Source organism: Branchiostoma floridae, chromosome 9 (assembly GCF_000003815.2).
Source record: "Branchiostoma floridae strain S238N-H82 chromosome 9, Bfl_VNyyK, whole genome shotgun sequence".
NCBI lineage: Eukaryota > Metazoa > Chordata > Leptocardii > Amphioxiformes > Branchiostomatidae > Branchiostoma > Branchiostoma floridae.
This window is the reverse complement of record NC_049987.1, coordinates 18032420-18050949: the sequence shown is the minus strand read 5'-3', so window position 1 is coordinate 18050949 and position 18530 is coordinate 18032420. Positions and strand designations below refer to the sequence as shown.

The following is an 18530-nucleotide window of genomic DNA, read 5'->3' as shown; positions in this document are numbered from 1 at the left end:
GAGAGCGGGAGGGTGTAATTGATACCGGTGTAAACAACACTTATGATATTCAAGGTCACCAACAAAAGCGCCAGTAGGCTCGTTACATATTAATATACGAGAGAGTAGTTGCATTATGTGACAGACGAATAAATTACATGTAGTAATTTGGGTGATTTGGTATAGGGGAAGTTTTTGCACAAAATGTGGAGAGAAGTACCACATTATAGATCCAGTGTACACTGCATCAAAGGTACATAAAGTCTGTTTTGTTTTCCTAAGATCAGTTGCCCTCAATATGCTGTAAAATACAACAGGTTTTTCATAAAAGCAACAGTTGCCATGTAAAATCTAGATCTGGCTTCTTTTGGCTCCACCCCTAGACTTGTTTCCATTTTTGTACTGAACACATATGCCAAGTTTCATGCTTTAACCATAATTTGAGCAATTTTTGCACCAATCCCCTAGACAATTCCCTGTGAAATTAGGAATTTTTAGTTTCTTTGAATGGGCGTCTGAATGGGATCGTATGTTTTGTCTAATGACGAATCGGCGGCTGGATCTTAGGCTACCAATCGGCGGCCAACTTCAGCCTCGTGCACACAGCCCTTTGCTGTGAGCACACAGATCCTTCGTCGAGCACGCAGCCCCTTTGCTGTGAGCACACAGCTCTTTCGCTGTGAGCACACAGGTACTTCGCTGAGCACACAGCCCATTCGCTGTGAGCACACAGCTCCTTCCCCGAGCACACAGCCCATTTGCTGTCAGCACACAGCTCCTTCGCCGAGCACGCAGCCCATTCGCTGTGAGCACACAGCTCATTCGCCGAGCATGCAGCCCCTTCGCTGTGAGCACACAGCTCCTTCGCTAAAACAGGTTTTGTCCCAATGGTCCTTCGTAAAGATTTTGCCTTTACATCTGCTTGTTGATAAGGAGGTAAAGGTCAATGTTATTCGTTACCTTGCATCATTAATGAACAGACAACAGCAATCCTAAAGAGAACGCCAAACGGACACCACAAACCTTTTCGTTCCCGGCGGACAGAGGCCTCTAGACTTATATATAAGTGGGACGTACTAATCTTCGGTACGCAACTGACCTAGTTATGACGTCACGTGCCAGGGTTGGTGACCTCACGACGCGGCAGCTTGATGGCGACGGAGCGCCCCCTAGCAACCCACCGTTGCGGTGCAGACTCTCAATTTGGATGAATGGGACCCATACAACGCTGGGTTTTGTGTAGTCAGGCGATTTTATCCATAGCGAGATTGTTCATAGCAAGGTCATCAGACCACAAGTAACCAACACTGAACTATTACGAAGTTTGATAATATGCGGTACTGCAGATAATATTAGCCCCACCAGGCTCAGTGAATCGCTGGTCAAATAGTAGTAGTCAAATAGAGTCAACAGTACGATATGAACTGACTCCTATGGTCGGCCGACTCCCCTAGCGTACTATTGACTCTATTTGAACTGTAGTCCGTGGAGCCTGGTAGAGGCTTATTAAATAAGATAATAATATTTCGTCATATGTGAACTGTTTTGTTCTGATGAAGGCCCGCCAATATCATTCTTTTACCTCATCATACTTCTACTGTTCCACAGGATGAGCTTGACTACACTGATTTCCTTTGCGTGGTAGAATGATCAATTTATATCAAGATGCTTATTGTTTATAGCTTATTCAATCTACGGTCATGATAGTATACGTATCAGTTTCTATAGTGTAGTACAAAAGAAGAGTAGCTACAATGAAATTGTATGTTGTCAAGCTAATTGTGGACCTGAATAAGATAGAAGTGAAAATTGAAATATTGTACTAATCGTCAAAAAGACAAACAACGCAGAATACCCCTTTAATCCATTTTATTATCTTCCTTGCAAAAGCTGATGACGAATTCCAGCATAGCACCAAACTGCAACATGTAAGTACTAGTGTAATACTTAAACTTAATGTTCTATCATAATCTAATTTTATAACTGTTGTCACGGTAACTATACAATATTCTACGTCATCATTGTTGGTTAAATGCTACAGTTATACCAAGCATCAACAGTATATCAACTCATCATAATCGATAAGCATTCTAGCAATTGCTTTTCGCTTTCTACTGTACGTAACATATTTGCATTGTACGTTTGCGATTGAAGTGTCATATCAATTTTCTTTGCAAAAAAACTATTATTTTTCTGAATCTATTAGCCACTGTACTTGCATCGCTGTCTTACCATATTGTCAAGCGAAATAAATGTAAGTTGATATCTGATTCTAATGCCTTTGCCTGCATTCTTTTACATGAAAACAATGATTCTAATATTCTTGTACTAGAGCTGATATCAAATCTCTGCAACCTTTACTAGTTCCTAGCTGAATTTGATTCAAATTTTTTTGTAAAATCTGTCACAGCAAAGGCTCATATCTTTAGCAATGAATAACGTACGATCATCTATCTATCATATAGCCACAATATTAATGATATCACAAGTCTACTGTACCTAGATAATGCCAACGCTGACCATACTGCATTATGTAATGATGTTTCAACTGTAAGAATGTTGGTTGCCAATAGACCTTTTTAAGGATCGTGGAATCATGGGTAACGCAAAGGGTAAACAAAACCTTACCATCACGACGCGCATGCGTTATGCGTTCTGACACGTTGTCATGGTAACGTTTTCACTTATCCCTTGCGTTACCTGGAGTTCTCTGTTTTTCATCCCCAAGCAGATGTTTGGAGTAAAAATTGTAACGTTTTTCATTGTGTTAGTAGCTGTAACAAAGTCTCCTTAGGGAGACAGAAATGTACCACAGTTAAAACAGTAACAATTGTGCCTCCCAATATCTGCTTGGAGATTACATTTTTTCCAGGATGCGTATATTTTCCCATGAGGCCAGCTAGATCGGGAAGCTAGGGCAGTTTATTCGGTGTCTCAAGAAATTCATCCCGCCGATTTCCTATTAGCGCTCCGGGGAGTTTTAGCCCGAACAAAGTCTACCTACCTTTAACTCCTTTGGGCTTAAACTCCCCAGAGCGCTAATGTGAGATCGGCGGGCTGACTGCCTTGGATCCCCGAAAAAACAGATTGCGAGCTACCCCATTCTGTCTAACCACAGGGTACGTAGCAATCGGTGAGTCCTTTAACGTTGGGCCTCGCGGTTGGTGCAGTCCGGACAGAGGATGCGTCCTTCCTCGGCCGTGAAACCCTTCCCCACCAGAGAGGTACGGCACCCGGAACAGTTGAAACAGTCGCTGTGCCAGCTCTGGTCCTCGAAAGACACGAACTTGGTTCCACCATGACCTTGGAAAAAACGGAACAGGCCTATTTAGATCTAACTAGGAAATAGAAAGCTACAAAAACACAACAGGAATTGTTTGTAATGCATATACCCAGTAAACCTCCCAAAGACGTAAGGTTTGTGGACAGCACCAAACCTGCTTTAATTGACCCATCTACGAATTTTGGAGCTGGCAATTTCAGGAAAGGTTCTTGGCTATCGTATTTTGTTATGGAAATGGACTTTTAGTCATGTTTAATGTGTCCGACACACTGTGCAGTTAATGCAGTTTTGATGTGTTCATTTATTGCCTAGAGAGATTAAAGGTCATCAGAGTTTGTATCGAAGGTGATGTTTTCCATCTTTAGGAATCTATTCAAAATCACTAAATGGGCACCTAGAAATCGGACTTCTGCCAATGTGAATCTCCATGGACTAAAACTCAGGTAGGTGACTTTTAACTGCCTAAAGATAGTAGACTGTATTAGTGGAATGTGGTCTTACCAGTGATGGGCTTGCGGCAGTGGGCGCACTTCTTGGCGAAGAGGTCTCCGTAGCACTCGATGCAGTAGGGGCTGTGGTCCTTGGAGGTGAAGCGGTCTCCAGCCAGCTCCTTCTTGCAGTGGGTGCACAGGAAACACTCCTTGTGGAACGGAGTGTCCTTGTAGGTGATGCCACCATGCGCAATCACCTGGAAGTGCAGATACAGTTTCCATATTAATCATTGTGACAAGTGATATAGACGAGTGCACTTTGTCAAGGTAGAGTTTAACTTGTTCTTTCAGTGTCTACCTCTGCTAAAGAAAAGCATTACAGTTGTTCTTGCGGCCATTTTGGTCGTAGATTTTTTTTGCAACCAAACAAGTATTTCAGATCCTGCAGCTGTCTAGAGTACTTCTGGTGTGATCTTCATACTGTGATCATTCAAGCATAGTTTACTCTCCGTTTCTTTAAGGTGAAGAAGCTTGTAAATGTTTAGGAATGCCTTAGCAATTGGGCTTGCCTTATTCTGATTCACATCTAGTAAACTCGCTCGAAATTAATTTTGAGGTAAGAGGCGAAAGATATTTACGGTGCTCGCTGTTGAAACTCTTTCGTTGTAGTACAGTTAGTAAAAGGCATATGCACGGTTCCAATGGTTTTGCGTTGATTGTGGGTAAACCCCGAAAATAGAACCATTTGAACATTTACGGATATACAGGTTTTGCATTAACATCACAGTTATCGTGATTTTTTGGGTATCCATATTGGTGTGGTGATTGTTAAGAGCAATGGAATTTTCGTGTGTTTTTCGAGCGTACACTGCAATCCAACATGGCGTAGCTGACGTCACATGAAAAGCCTGTATGTAAATTGTAATAGAATAAAAGTCTTGCTCACCCTCTTGCATTTGTCGCACTTCTTGGCGAAGCGATCCTCGTAGCAGACCTGGCAGATGACGCCGTCGTCCTTCGGGACGAAGCTGTTGGTGCCGACGGGCTTCCTGCACTGGACACAGGTGAAACAGCGCTCGTGCCAGTTCTGGCCCTTATACTCCATCTTCTTGTCACCTGGAGTAGAATTATAGGGAACATGAGGAATATATTTATTGACACAACAGCACATCGACTTTCGTAAGGTCTGCTAACTAAAGCCACCTACCAAACGCTACCATAAGTAAAATTCTTGGTGCAGGTATAAACTTTTAAGTTTTTATTTGTAAAAGAATCATAATTTCCACCAAAACTGCACACGAAGTACATAACCTTCCGCTGACATACAATCGTTTTGCAATATATGATAAATTTTGAAGTTATAATTTATCATTACTATTTATATGTGAGCAAAGTTATACGCATATATATTGTAATTGGGTTTCACATTTAAAAAAGTCAATTAAGATCTATAGATAACAATACATATCTAAATAAGAGTTTGGAATTGTGTTGAGAACGACTAACTTCAGTGCCCTGAAGTGTGAACGACAATCTGTGTTGATATTAAGTTGCAACGCCTCTTGTGCGACTTTGACACATTATTTGTAGTTCATTGATTCCTTTGTACCCCTCACTTTAGAATTTAGTGTTGGAAATGTCAAATAATTCATGCAAAGGTAGCCGTGCGACTTTGATTTCTGTTTTGATACATGATTGACATCAACTCTTACATAAAGCACACAAAATAATGTATTGCTAAGCATTGAACAACTCCGTTTATATATAAAGAAATTTAGTGCCTTAACCTTTTTCTGATCATGATATAGACTAAGAACCAATCAAATGTACAATCGTGTATTTCCAATTACTATTGCAGCAAATATGATTTGTAGCAAAAATCAAATTACGTTTTTAAGAATGTTTTCTTTGATGATTTTTCGATGTGTATTTATTCCTGAACTACACTCTGCGGCACGTGCCTCTTTTTACAGAGTAAAAAGTGGGGAGGGATAAATTAGGCAACCTATTGGTTAGTTGATTAATTAAATGATTGATTGACATACCAAGGTCGAAGTGCTGCCTGCATGCGTCACACTTGCCTCCTTCCACGTGTATTAAGATTAAAGGGTAAAAAGTGTGGAGGGATAAATCAGGCAACTGATTGGTTGATTGACTAGAGAATTGAATGATTGATCGACGTACCAGGGTCGAAGTGCTGCCTGCATCCATCACACTTTCCCAGGAAGGTCTCCTTGTGGCACTGGGCACAGTAGATCTTGTCACCCTTCTGGGTGAACTGTTGGTCCACCAGTGACTTCATGCACTTGGAGCAGTTGAAGCAAACATCGTGCCAATGTTTGTTGTTAAAGGAAAGATCCTATTAAGAAAAAAAATGATAAAGAAAAAAAAACATTAATGACTTTGGCTAAGAGAGCTTAGGCTCTGTCGTGTTTAAAGGTAAAAACTAGGATGTGTAGACATATTCATAACATGTCAATGGGGGCACTGAGTAATCAATTTGGCTATTGTTTCGCGTGCTATGCTTATATGATCATAATATACAGTTGGTTGGTACATTGTTGCCTAACATGTATATATGGATCCAACAGATAACATGTATATTCAAATTAATAAAAATTAAAAGGGGAGGTCATATTGTGAGAGCGATTAACAGAAATATGTCAGGAAGTAGATTTTGCCGCACAATAATTATTACATTACACAGTGTTGCAGTTTTTAACAACGAATTTTAGAGGATATAAATGACGACCTTGTATATTAGATGAGTAGATTTGTTTTGACAAGGTTGTTTTGTATACGTCTTTGAACCACAACTCATGTGAGAATAATTATTGCTGGCTTCGTCCCAAAAGAGATTGACACTTTTGTGCAACGCCCAACGACATGGTTAATTAAACATGAAGCCATATATAAAAGAACCGTTTGTCAGTAGGCATCGTGTTCTTGTGGGTTTTTTTTAGGAGAAGGGGGAGCTTTAAAATAAGGTGTACAAGGATGAACAGTATAATAAACCACAAAGATTGAAGATTACCCTTTCATCGTTCGCGCTGCTGCTTTGTTGAGTGGAATTCTGGGAAACATTGAGGTGGGAGGGGGCAGCCTCTAAATCTTACATTTCAAGAGGAAAACCACATATCTAAACATGTGGTAACTAGACACAAATCAGCCTAAAGAACCATTTTCGGATGTTGCGATGTCAAGAAGTGGAATTCTGGGAAAATTCGAAGTGGGGAGGGGGGCAGGCTAATATTGACTTAGACCAAGGGCGCCATTTTGTCCTTGAACTCACCTTCACGTCAGTGCCGATCTTCTTGTGGCAGTGCTCGCAGGGGAAGGCGAACAGCTTCTCGTAACATTTCAAGCAGTAGTGGTTGGACTCGCGGTTGACGTAGCGGTGTCCAGTCAGACTGTTGTCACAGTTGCCACAGTTAAAGCTTGTGCTCTGCCACATCAACTTACTCATGGTTCCGGTGTATGTGGCGTTGCGAACGACAAGCCTGTGTTCGTAAATATTTTATGAGTTAATCCTTTCTGTTGCGTGATCAGACAGTGAAAACCGTATGAAGTTGAATGTGTCTGTTGTAATATTTGAAATATTGAAGAGCAAAAGTGTATCCGTCCTCAAACAAATACTGTATACAGGAAGCTTAGAAACAATTAAGATGTAGACAGCTGTCTTCAATGTAATTGTACAAGGAGAGTAGAGACAATTAAGATTTAGACAGCAGTCATTCAATGGAATTGTACAAAGAGAGTATAAACAATTGAGACTTAGACAGCTAGCTGTCATTCATTATAGATATGCAAGTCTGGAATGTTTGGAAGAAAAACGCTTTTCTCAGGTCACTTGTCGGGTCACTTTGCATTCACTCTTGTCATAACTTGTCTTATCAATTGTAAACAAAGAAAAACTAACTATAAACGGAAATCATATTTTATAGCTGTCTTTTTAGATTATTTATATTAAAAACTTACAAGATTGTTATAATTAAATATTTTTTTTCAATGAAAGCCAATAGAAGCACCGATCAGTTGACTGTATACAGCCACACCTTTAATTATATCTCAAATCACACCCGACACTTTGCGTTTTGTAATGCCCATCCCTCATTCCTTTGTTGCGTGTCTTCTGGGTCTATTCGCACAATACATTTTGAACTCTGATATTTTCAGAAAGATTATCTGGTTTCAGTTGGAATGGCATCTAAATCTAGTACTTGGTTTTGATGTGTACTGTAAGTCGTGAAAAATTCGCGGTGTTTTAAATTCGTGGTTTCATAAATGACACCAGCTACCGCGAAATTACCTCACCGCGAAAACACATTTTTGACAGTAAACAATTTCGAATTCAAGTCTATTAACTTCAAGAATAGTGACAAATTTATTATAAACAGAATGAAAATTTCAACCACATTGTTTTAACTCAACTCCCTTTGTTCCTTGGAGGCTACGTTGAATGAATCTCTTTAGATTCTTAGGGCACAACAAAACGGATTAAGTCATGCCTGAAACCACATACACACACCCATCATTTATCGTTCTTGAAGGCCCATCCTAAATTCCATTGATACAATCACCTTAGTACAGATATGTCTAAGATAATAAGAGTCTTCAGGTATAGATTTAGAAGTCTAGGTCTATCCACATGATCGATTTAGAACTCTGACGCTTCAAATATGTTTAGTATCAGTGGAAATGATGTCTGAAATTTGATTGGTCACCTTAGACATTACAATAATGATTGGTAAATTTAATAATGAGTTTTTAGATAATTTCATTAACCATTGGTCTCTCGTTTCCATGATGTCTGTATAAAACCAACTACAATGTCACAAATGTCGTACAGCAATTACTTTCAGTTATATAAATAAATAATTATTAAAGTGAAGAAAAAGTCACTGACCCCTATGATTCTAATGACAAGTAAAGAGGCAACATCTGCGAGCAAACGTGGTATATTTTACTCATTATACCTTTCTCATGCAAGTAAAGAACAATAAGGGCCTACATATTGGAAACGAATGTGTATGGGTTCAAATTACTTCCATATCATGTCATTTCTTGCGAAATAGTTGAAGAAGTGTGATAAATGTAATATATTTCACTTCCCTTGAGGGAGTGAAATATAAAGTAGGCACAATGCCAACAGTGCCAATTTAGGCGGGAAAATCCTTACTTTCACGTGATCAACCAATGAAACAACATTTTCTTGATCTTTTCATCTTCTAATTTTAAACGGAGGATTTGTATGAAAGAAGCTTGACACTTTCCTTTGTACAATGTTTATTTGATCAGCCACACCTGTCTTATACAGGTATGCTATTGTTATATCTACCACACCTTTACTGTGACATTCACTATCAGTCTAACCTAGACCTAGCTATAAGGCAATTCGTTGACGATAATTTTGTATAGAACTTAAAACTGTAAAACAGAGGCAGTGTATGAAACGTTTAGACGCACCAGAGGGCCGCGTAAGACTGGTTTTGAAAGCTTTGAGTCCTAGGATGCCATATTTACAAAGCCAATACTGTCTGTACCACCTTGCTACGCAAACAGCAAACACACCCACAAAATTGACCCCAAAAACCGTTCAGGGATTCAAACAGTCACTACCATATTGTAGCACTGACCATCCGTGCTCCTACCAAATACACGCATGCTAAAGACAGTTTTGAACAGTTTCTGACAGAAAAGAACACTTACCCAGCAGATCTTCAAGTCAAGACGTCTTGCCAAAGGCCTTTCTTGCCGTTATAAGACGGCTCGAGGGGTTTCGCCCTCCGATTTTAGACTAGGCAAAACCGGTTTATCTAGTCTTCTTCAACCCGCCTAAGATAACGGGTCAACCTCAATACCGGAATCCAAAGGAATCCACAGGAAGCCAAAGGAAACCACATGAAGGAGTGTATAATCTACTGAAATACACTACGTTTTGATGAGTAAACATAGCAAGTCACTATATTTTGGCAAAGAATAATCTACATATGGCCATGGAATAAAGAAATCGTCAGAAAATTCCTGTGGATTTCGGTATTGTAAGGCTGCTACAAGATAACAAGATAACAAGTACAGTTGACCTCACACACAAAAATGGCGACTATGTAACGAATCCGTTCTAATACTGCATGTACTTATAAAAGACTTTACATCAAAGCTATGTCTCAGTCAGAAATGTGATTTTTTTCAAGGATATTTCTCAAAATGATAATGTGCGTTCTTGAAAAATAAGAACCCTCCTTTGCACTTGTAAAATGGTCTGATCCAATTAGACAAACTGCAATGGGTGTGTCGATTTTTAGACTACAGGAGATTTGGGTGTGCCATAGTTTAGACTAGTCCACGTCACTGTTGCTAAGACTCGCCCATTTCTTTTGCTCGAAAATATTTTTGTCGTCAAGCAAATTCACAAAACAGTTTGGCGGCTAAACCTGACCCAACGGGTCAAAAATTATTTTTTACACGTGTGAATACGAATTAACTGCAAAGCATACAAACTTATCACACATTATGGTATTATTAGGCCAAGATTTGTCAGATTTTTTTATTTACTAAAAAAGCAATTTTACGGTAACAGTAACACGTACACTCTGTTAGAATAGAAGAGTCTATTGTTAAATAACAAGATTTGTATATGTGCATGCTGACATGACCACACGTGTTGACCTTTTTTGGTAACCTCACATTTTGCCATGAGTACACGTACACACCACACCTGCGTGATTCAGAACAGGTGTGGTCTGACCAGGTGATGGTGTTTATGTTTTTACTGGCATTCGTTCATGTTTCATTGTTGCAACTTGATCTTTTTCAAACTACAAAACGACCTAACGTTAGTATATAATGAAACGAATAAAGCTTTCACTCCTTTTTTAGCATGTTAACAAATCTTTAAACCTGTTTTATTCAAAACGCACTGAATTGGAGTTCACATCATGTAAACAGAACTGGTCACATACTAAATATCGACACTGTCTACCGCGACGTGTTTTTCTATTTTTATTGTTCACACACACCAACACACACACGCACCAAACCAAAACATAGACAACATTCTGACGAAGATAACTAGTAACGTTAGGTATATTCATTCTAAGGGGGTGTAAAATTATGGGTCGGTATATCTTTTATTCGTGATTATGAAGCGACAATCAAAATATCATTAACTTATTACGTATTGTATAAAACGATATAATGCAGTGAAAAATTTGCTTGTCAGGATAGTGACATAGATTTCTACTTTATATGTCTGATATACAGACATAACGTTACATATCTATATATCTATTTCTGGTCACTATATCTATAAAAACCTGGTCGCAGACACTCCTGTACATGAATGAACATATCTATCTCTCTATTGTAGTCCCTTTGTTAAAAGAAAAACTGTAAACGACCGCAGTACAGACAATAGCCAGACACGTATAATGTGTTATACTTGTATACTTTTTATGCTATATGTGCATTAAATCTCTGAGGTCGCTATCCTTTGCAAACTCTGATCTCTGAAACTCTTCGCGACACTTGCTCAATTTGATATTCCTGAAGTAACATCCGACATCCTCCATTGGTAGATCCGAATTCAAAATCCCCCACAGGACGTGCCACTTTGCGGTTAGGCCAATCAAAAGCGAGCTTTCCCGCCAAGCGAGAGGGACCCGGATGTTATTGGTCACCCTGGAAACGGCCTGACGAAAAAGGTCGTCTGCGTCAAAGCGAGATCGCGCGTTCAACCGTTTGTGGTCGGACGGGTCTCCACTGACGTAATAACTTTTGATGTTGGTGTTGTAGTAATACGATATAGCCACAACATTCGATTCATCGTGCACTAAGTAGTCGCATTTAGCCATCAGCAAAATGTCTGTCAAAACCTTCTCTCCTTCTTTCTGCGATCTGCAATGTTCTCCTCGGCAAGCGCTGATATTTAGGACTTTGTTGTCTTTAAACTCTGCCTTAAATGCGTCGATAGCTTCATCCGTGTCCGATGCTAGAAATATGCGAATTTCTCTACCAGCGTGTGTTGCAATGGCGTCGTTTATGACGCGTTGTACGACTTGAATGAACTTGTGTAATTTGGGACTTCTTTGCTGAAAGAAGTTCGTCATCTCTTCACTATGGCCCTTTGAAAGTCGTAAATGGACACCTGTGGATGAAATTGTAAATATTTATGTGTCTGATACAAATAATTATTTTGTCTAGTTATATGAAACGACTATTATTTCGGTGCACACAAAATCTTAAGACAAGCGAGACAAAACAAGTCGATGAAAAAAAAATCGTTGAAGTTACTGGGTACATTGCATGTTGCTACTCTCCAAGCAGAGGTTAGGATCGTTTTTATCGGGCTTTCTATTTTGTATCGTATCTTGTATTAGAAAGCCCGATAAAAACGACTAAAGACCGTTAAAAGACAGCCGGAGCCAAACCTCTGCTTGGAGAGTAGCATGTTGCCCGTACGTCGTATTCTTACATGAATGATTCTCAGCGTTCTATGTTTTTTCTTACATGAAAGACAAAGAGACTTATGTAGCAAAATTTGCTTGAAAAACGGTCAGCACTAACCTATATTAACGTATCCCTCCATATGGTTGCGGTAGAAACTATTGACAACATTTTCAACTCGATCGGCTGGCTTCAGGTAACCGGATATGACGTAATTGGCAAGCGCCCGAGTCTCTGCCGTGATTGGTTGCCAGAAGTTCGTCACCTTGCGTTCCATGTCAGCAAACCGGAAATCGTCCAATTCACCTATTGCACCCGGTCGAGTCAGGTACAGCTAAACAAATGAAAAATAGTGAATAAAGACTAAAAAAGACTAAAATAAATTATTAATTGATTGCGACCCCCAGCAAAAAGAAATAAATAGAAAAATACAATAAAAAATGATAGCAATCCCAATCAACGTAGAGTCAAGAGTTAAATGTATTTAATACAAACCGAATACTACCGAATACTTGCCGAAGATTACCGAAAACATATACCGAAGATTACCGGATACGTACCGAAGAACTGATAAACAGAGGCGTAGTAGGCGCCACGCACACTCTGGTCCCAGCTGTTTCCTCTATGCCTTCATTTATCGCTAAGGACAAAAAATAGATAATATTTGTCAGCTTGAACTTTTTGTATACTCATGACAAGCTCAAATCAGCCAACAAAATGTTGGTACGGAACTTATACGTAGTACATACGGACTTGAATATTCGCACAAGTGTGAGGGGTATTCATTCATATTTTTTTCATCAGGCGTTTTACCTTTGAAAAACCATGTCCAATAGTTCACGTCAGATCCAGGTGGCCCACAATAATCACAGTCCGTCCAAATGACTGTTGGAACAAACCCTCGCGCCTGTATGAAATAAATGGCAATTTTTAGCATCACACCCATCTATAGACCAGAGGTTTTGTCCATTCTACCCAAATAAGATCGAAGACGAACGTCACTTTATTATGGATTGTTCACGATAAAATGACAGACGCACAGAGCTGTTCACATTACTTTCCGCTTCCTCTAAATAATTTGTTACTCTCTGTTCGATAGACAAATTCAACTACATGCTGGGAGGCGACAATCCACACTGTAGGCAAATATATTCAGGGATGCTTTTACCTTAGAACCAACAGTGTAAATGACATGACATGCTAGACCCAATATATTGACTTATTCATATCCGTATGTTTTGTTAGCCCTTATTGTTATGTTAACTAATATAGTATGTTGTTAAGCTTTATCCTAAACCTCTATTTTGTGCCTTGTGCAATAGTTGTTGCCATACATTTTATCATGTACAATCGTCGTGCAATAAAGTTCTATATAATGACACACCAGAAGGATGGTAACCACGCCACCTATCGGATTCGTTTATGAACTGCCGAGGCTCATTTCCCCCCTCATTTACGTATCAATTGGTTTTTCCGTAGGACTTTAAGAGCACACAAAAATGTTTTTATTGGAAAATAGATATCTATACCACGAAGAATATAATATTTCTATGTTCAATATTTTTTGACATTAAACAAAAATTACTAAAAACATTACCAAACATGTTGTGATTTCGTCTATTGTCTGCAAAACAAGAGAAGCAAAACCGATTCCGTCACAGCTTCCGAGGGAGGACTCGATGACGCAAGCAATTTCTGTGTTCTGTTGACCGGTGTTGTGGTGGATGGCAACTGGTTTCATAGTTTGTAGGTAGGCATTCGTGTACCATAAGTCTAAAAGAAAAAAATGAATACATGCATTTATCGATGCTGAATTCTCGCTGGGTAGGGCATCTCAGTTTTTTGTTCTTCTTCTTTTTGCTTTTGGACAGATGAGGACAATGTGGCACTGCACTGAAATCAGCTGCAGTAACTTATATCAAAAGTACCACATACCAGGGTTGTAGCCAGCCTGCAAGCAATTTCATCCCCTCAATTTTGGATGGAAATCCTATCAAGCACCGAAAGCAAGAGACGTCGCACGACGTTCCTAGGAGGGTCCGGTGTCCCTGACATTTTTATATCTAGACCCTCTGAAACGCTATTTTCTATTTCAACGGCATCTGTTTTGGTAAAAAAAGCTGCCGACAGAAGGTCTTGGAAGAAACTTACAGTCGCCTGCGTCGCAGCCGACCAATGATGATGATTTAAGATTTTTTATATCTTTACATATCAATTTTTGTCTGTCACAGGGGACGGAATGGGCAACATATTTTTTCGTCCCCAGGTGCAAAATTCCGTCAAAGGACGGAAGGACGGGTGCTGGCTACAACCCAGCCACATACACAGTATAGACAGATGGTAAAGGTAGTCTTCCTTTTACCTTCTTGACGGTACCCATTTTTACACCTAGTTGAAGTAAGAAAGGTCGTGTTAAGTGCCTTTCCAAAGGGCACAACGTCGGGGGCACGGCGAGTATCGAACTCGGAAACCCTAGATTCCGAGTCGAACGCTATACCTGTCATGCCACACACGATACCACCGATTGAGGTTGCGCCCGTCTTTCAAAGAGACCTTAAATGGGGCCAAATTTATAACAATTTCTATCTATACCATAAGATAATTTCTTCAGTGTATACGTATTGTGTTAAGTATGGTCTGTTGTACCTTACACGAAGAAAGTAAACCAAATCGAAACAAAAAGGATAGAATATAGAACCTAATCGCTACGGCACTGCAAAGATTACATTATATAGCACAGACAAATAGGATGTAAACCGTGAAAATTATTCAAAAAGCTCAGTGAATACTTTTACCGTCTGCAACGTTGAAGCACCTTACAGGAAAGAAGACCAGAATCAACGAAGTCACCAGAAACAATTGTCGATGTTTTAGTAGAATTTTGGTTCTAAAACGTAGCTGAACTTTGCACAGGACCTGCATAATGTCTAGAGTTTAGAGACGACTCTAGTGAACACCCAGAAATGGCTTCTTACCGTCTGCAACTTTTAACATGCGACCTGCGATGTTCATATATCTTACAGCAAAGAAGACCATAATCATTGTAGTCACCAGTAACAATCGTCGATGTTTCAGCAGCATTTTGGTTGGAAAACGCCGGTGCAGTTTGCGTAGCCGCTCCATAATGTCGAACTAGTTTAGAGTAGGTCTACCCACCGCACAGAAGCTTGTCCGACTGGGTACTAATTATTAGTTGCAAATAACGCCTTGGGAAATAGAAACGGGCCTTTTGAGGGAAGGTGGTAGTTAAGGTAGGGACTGACAAAAGACAGATGTTTTTTCTGACAGGAATACAATATTAAATGCAACTTGTAGAGTTGCTCAATGCTATCCACATAGAATTCACGGGAAACGGCCGGGCTACTTCGTGACTAAGAACTAAACGTAGAGCATCGTTCATCTCGGTCTGATTCTGATTCTTCGAATTCTCTTTTTAGTTCTTGGCGCATTCCTGTCGATTTTGGTGATTTGTCTGGCATATTTCTTATTTTTCCTGATTTGTAATATATAGGACTCAATACACATGACTTGATGACTATAGATAGCATACTTTGAAGTGATATTACACTATTACCCCTATGAAAATTCGGTTCATTCCCAATCTATTCCATGCGATAAGTAACTGGCTCAAACGACAAAAATATGCCACTTGTCTCCATAGTTGTCTTGTTGCTGTTGTTACAGTATGAACATGTATCTCATCGGTAACATTCACTTATGTACTATTCTTGACAACATCCATTGTTGCACAAAAAATAAGAAGCACAATATATAATTTTCTACACTTTATATTCACTTTATTGTTGTGAGAATGATATCATGTACATGAAAGGCTCATGTCGCTAAAACATAGTTCTCGTCTCACAGAGAAGAAGGTAAAAAGTTTACTATTTGCAATCAGTAAAACAACAGTGCTAAAACCATCACAAAATACAACTAAGAACTAGTTAGATTACCGCTAAGACAGAGACGATCAGGTGATAGTATTTCCTCGCCATGTTATGAGAGTTGTTTTCTAGCTTAAGCCTTTGATTAAATATACATCTACTAATAGCATTCATATTTTTTACATTCATAAATGTTATTTTCACTGCAAATCTTTCATCTCTAAGCAGATACGAAGCATAATTGTTTAACGACCTTTTTTTTCAAAATTTGTACACGGACATGGGCAATGTATGGGCAAGAGAACGTTGTACACTTATACATTTATTACCACAATATTTGCTTGGTGATTGCTATTGCATAATATCGTCATAAACAAATTTATAAAATGTTCCTTCGCTAGAGGATACAAATCATCAACCTAAACATTACATAAAGGAACACTGTTAACGGTATGCTTGCTGAGATCAATGATGCAGGCGAAGACCGTCCAATAAGTTGGCGCCCAAACACGAAACAGGGACAGGGCAACTTGGTCAAATTCTTCACCGATAGGTTGAATCTCAGCCATAGCTCTTCATAATCTGACACATTGTATGCTTTACCATACGAATCACCACCATACATGCCGTCCCCATTGCCTTGATCGTCACCGTTGCCTTGTTCTCCATTGATATGTTTACCATTGTTGTTTCCCTGTGAACCGCCATCTTGCGAATCCGTTTCATTGCTTCCATGGTAGCTAGTGTCATTCAGGTACACATTGGTGCCGTTTGCAAAAGTATCTATTCCATCTATTCCAGAATCTGAGTGACCGTTGTCGTTTTCGCTGTCCCCCGTTTGACCATTACCATTTTCGTGGTCACCTGTTTGACCATTGCCGTTTTCGCTGTCCCCAACGTTCTGCGATTGTCCATTTGACTGCCCTCCCTGGCCTTCGGTGTCACCACCGTCGACGCCTGCAAGAGGCTGCGACGTTGTGCTGTGATCAGGAAGAACTGAAGCACAGAACAGAAGTAACAGATAACAAAGCATGTGAGAAACAACCAGAGTGATCTTGTTCTAGGTACAGTCTTGTTTACAATAAGTCTAGGCGATTGGTGCCAAAATTGTGCAAAATGTGGTAAAAGCATAAAACTTGGCACAAGTGTTCTGTACAACACTAGAAACGATTCTAGGGGTCGAGAGGGGTGAAGCAAATAGAAACCTGCTTTTAGATGGCAACTGTTGCGTTTGTATTATTTTAGTGAAACGTAATCTTACGTAGTCTTAAGAAATGTATCTTTGTGTGTGTGTGTGTGTGTGTGTGTGGTGTGTATGGTGTGTGTGTGTGTGTGTGTGTGTGTGTGTGTGTGTGTATGTATGTATGTATGTATGTATGTATGTATGTTTGTATGTATATAGTGCGTTTGTACATGTTTGGATATTTGGATATGTGTATGCAGTGTGTCTGTATTTGTGTCCGCGTTTGCGTTTCTGTGTGTTTGTGTTAATTAGATACAATCCGATATGTAACTTACTGCAGTTAGCCGGGTCCTCGTCGCTCCCGTCCGTACAGTCGTCCCACCCATCACATGTGAAGAAGGCGGGATAACACAGGTCATCACAGAAGAACTCGTCTGCCGCGCATCTAAAAGCTATCAAACAAACAAACAAACAAACAAACACAAACATACATATATACGATCTCTTAGCTGTAATGCGATTTATAATTTTTTTTCCAATTCCAGATATTGATATTCAATATTCTTACGTAATCTAACATACAAAATTATATTGGGTTAACTTGAATAGAAGTATAGGAGGTAGACCACAGCTGATATCTACTACGTAAAGCCATAACTATCTATCTTAAGATATTAACTTAGTTTCATATGAAAAGTTGTATTTATCACATACAAGGCCCTTCTCACAGACCCCACTAGAACAAAATTAACTGCCTTGCTTTGAATATCTGAGTACATGGATCAGTGGCGTCATCATTTCGTGTCTTTACGTTGACACGTCATCAAAAGTTACCTACCACAATTCTCTTCGTCACTTCTGTCGGAGCAGTCGACCAAGTTGTCACACACGGACTGACGAGAGATGCAACGCTTGTCGTTGTTGCATTGAAACTGGTCCAGTCTGCAAGCTGCAATTGAAAACAATACAATGGAGATCTCATACCAATGTTAAAAGTTTAGCTGTTCTGTAAAATGTTTAGTTTATATATTTTTGTGAGTTTCTCGATAAGTCTGTCTATTCCTCTTTAAATGAACAAAAAATTTGAGAAATAATATGTCATCAATTTCATGTGCATTTTCAGCTTTCAATGGTAGTCTTTTTTAGAACAATCTTGGTACTCCAACAAATAATAGAGTAAACTGAATATCACAAATGGTGTATATAAAAAAAAAACAGGAATAGTATCCACTGAAAGCTTCATACCCCCTTCACATTAGGCGCGATTCGATCGGACGACGAGTCTGCGAGCTCTAAATCACGAGGAGGCATGACCCTGACGG

At 39.5% G+C, this 18530-nt stretch overlaps 3 protein-coding genes across 3 annotated transcripts in view; all 3 read right to left on the bottom strand.

Annotated features, from left to right (window-relative positions):
- Positions 1-1831: 1831 nt before the first annotated feature.
- Positions 1832-9556, bottom strand: LOC118423430 (four and a half LIM domains protein 2-like). The gene is made up of 6 exons (XM_035831583.1): positions 9403-9556; positions 6986-7193; positions 5878-6052; positions 4640-4809; positions 3764-3950; positions 1832-3282 (listed from the first exon to the last, which is right to left on the bottom strand). Exons 2-6 carry the CDS (start codon positions 7157-7159, stop codon positions 3122-3124), a joined length of 867 nt encoding a protein of 288 aa, XP_035687476.1. The 5' UTR covers positions 7160-7193; positions 9403-9556; the 3' UTR covers positions 1832-3121.
- A 1224-nt stretch (positions 9557-10780) lies between these two features.
- LOC118423063 lies at positions 10781-15302 on the bottom strand. The gene is made up of 6 exons (XM_035830971.1): positions 15114-15302; positions 13736-13911; positions 12952-13045; positions 12699-12778; positions 12259-12472; positions 10781-11839 (listed from the first exon to the last, which is right to left on the bottom strand). The coding sequence occupies exons 1-6, from the start codon at positions 15259-15261 to the stop codon at positions 11151-11153; spliced, it is 1401 nt and encodes a 466-aa protein (XP_035686864.1). The 5' UTR covers positions 15262-15302; the 3' UTR covers positions 10781-11150.
- A 652-nt stretch (positions 15303-15954) lies between these two features.
- LOC118423439 overlaps positions 15955-18530 on the bottom strand; it is a 4925-nt gene continuing 2349 nt past the window's right edge. The window contains exons 4-6 of the mRNA XM_035831589.1: positions 18047-18157; positions 17544-17660; positions 15955-17021 (exon numbers count right to left, since the gene is read on the bottom strand). Coding sequence (XP_035687482.1) covers positions 16423-17021; positions 17544-17660; positions 18047-18157 — 827 coding nt within the window. The 3' untranslated portion in view covers positions 15955-16422. The remainder of the gene's footprint in view (positions 17022-17543; positions 17661-18046; positions 18158-18530) is intronic.

Coding starts and splice junctions, on each gene's coding strand:
- LOC118423063 (XM_035830971.1), bottom strand. CDS start 15,261: ATGGAGCGGCTACGCAAACTGCACCGGCGTTTTCCAACCAAAATGCTG. Junction 13,046..13,735: donor ACGAAATCACAACATGTTTG/GTAATGTTTTTA, acceptor TATTTCATACAG/GCGCGAGGGTTTGTTCCAAC. Junction 12,779..12,951: donor TTGGACATGGTTTTTCAAAG/GTAAAACGCCTG, acceptor TTTTGTCCTTAG/CGATAAATGAAGGCATAGAG.
- LOC118423430 (XM_035831583.1), bottom strand. CDS start 7,159: ATGAGTAAGTTGATGTGGCAGAGCACAAGCTTTAACTGTGGCAACTGT. Junction 6,053..6,985: donor AGATCGGCACTGACGTGAAG/GTGAGTTCAAGG, acceptor TTTTCTTAATAG/GATCTTTCCTTTAACAACAA. Junction 3,283..3,763: donor CTGCCGCAAGCCCATCACTG/GTAAGACCACAT, acceptor GTTTTTTCCAAG/GTCATGGTGGAACCAAGTTC.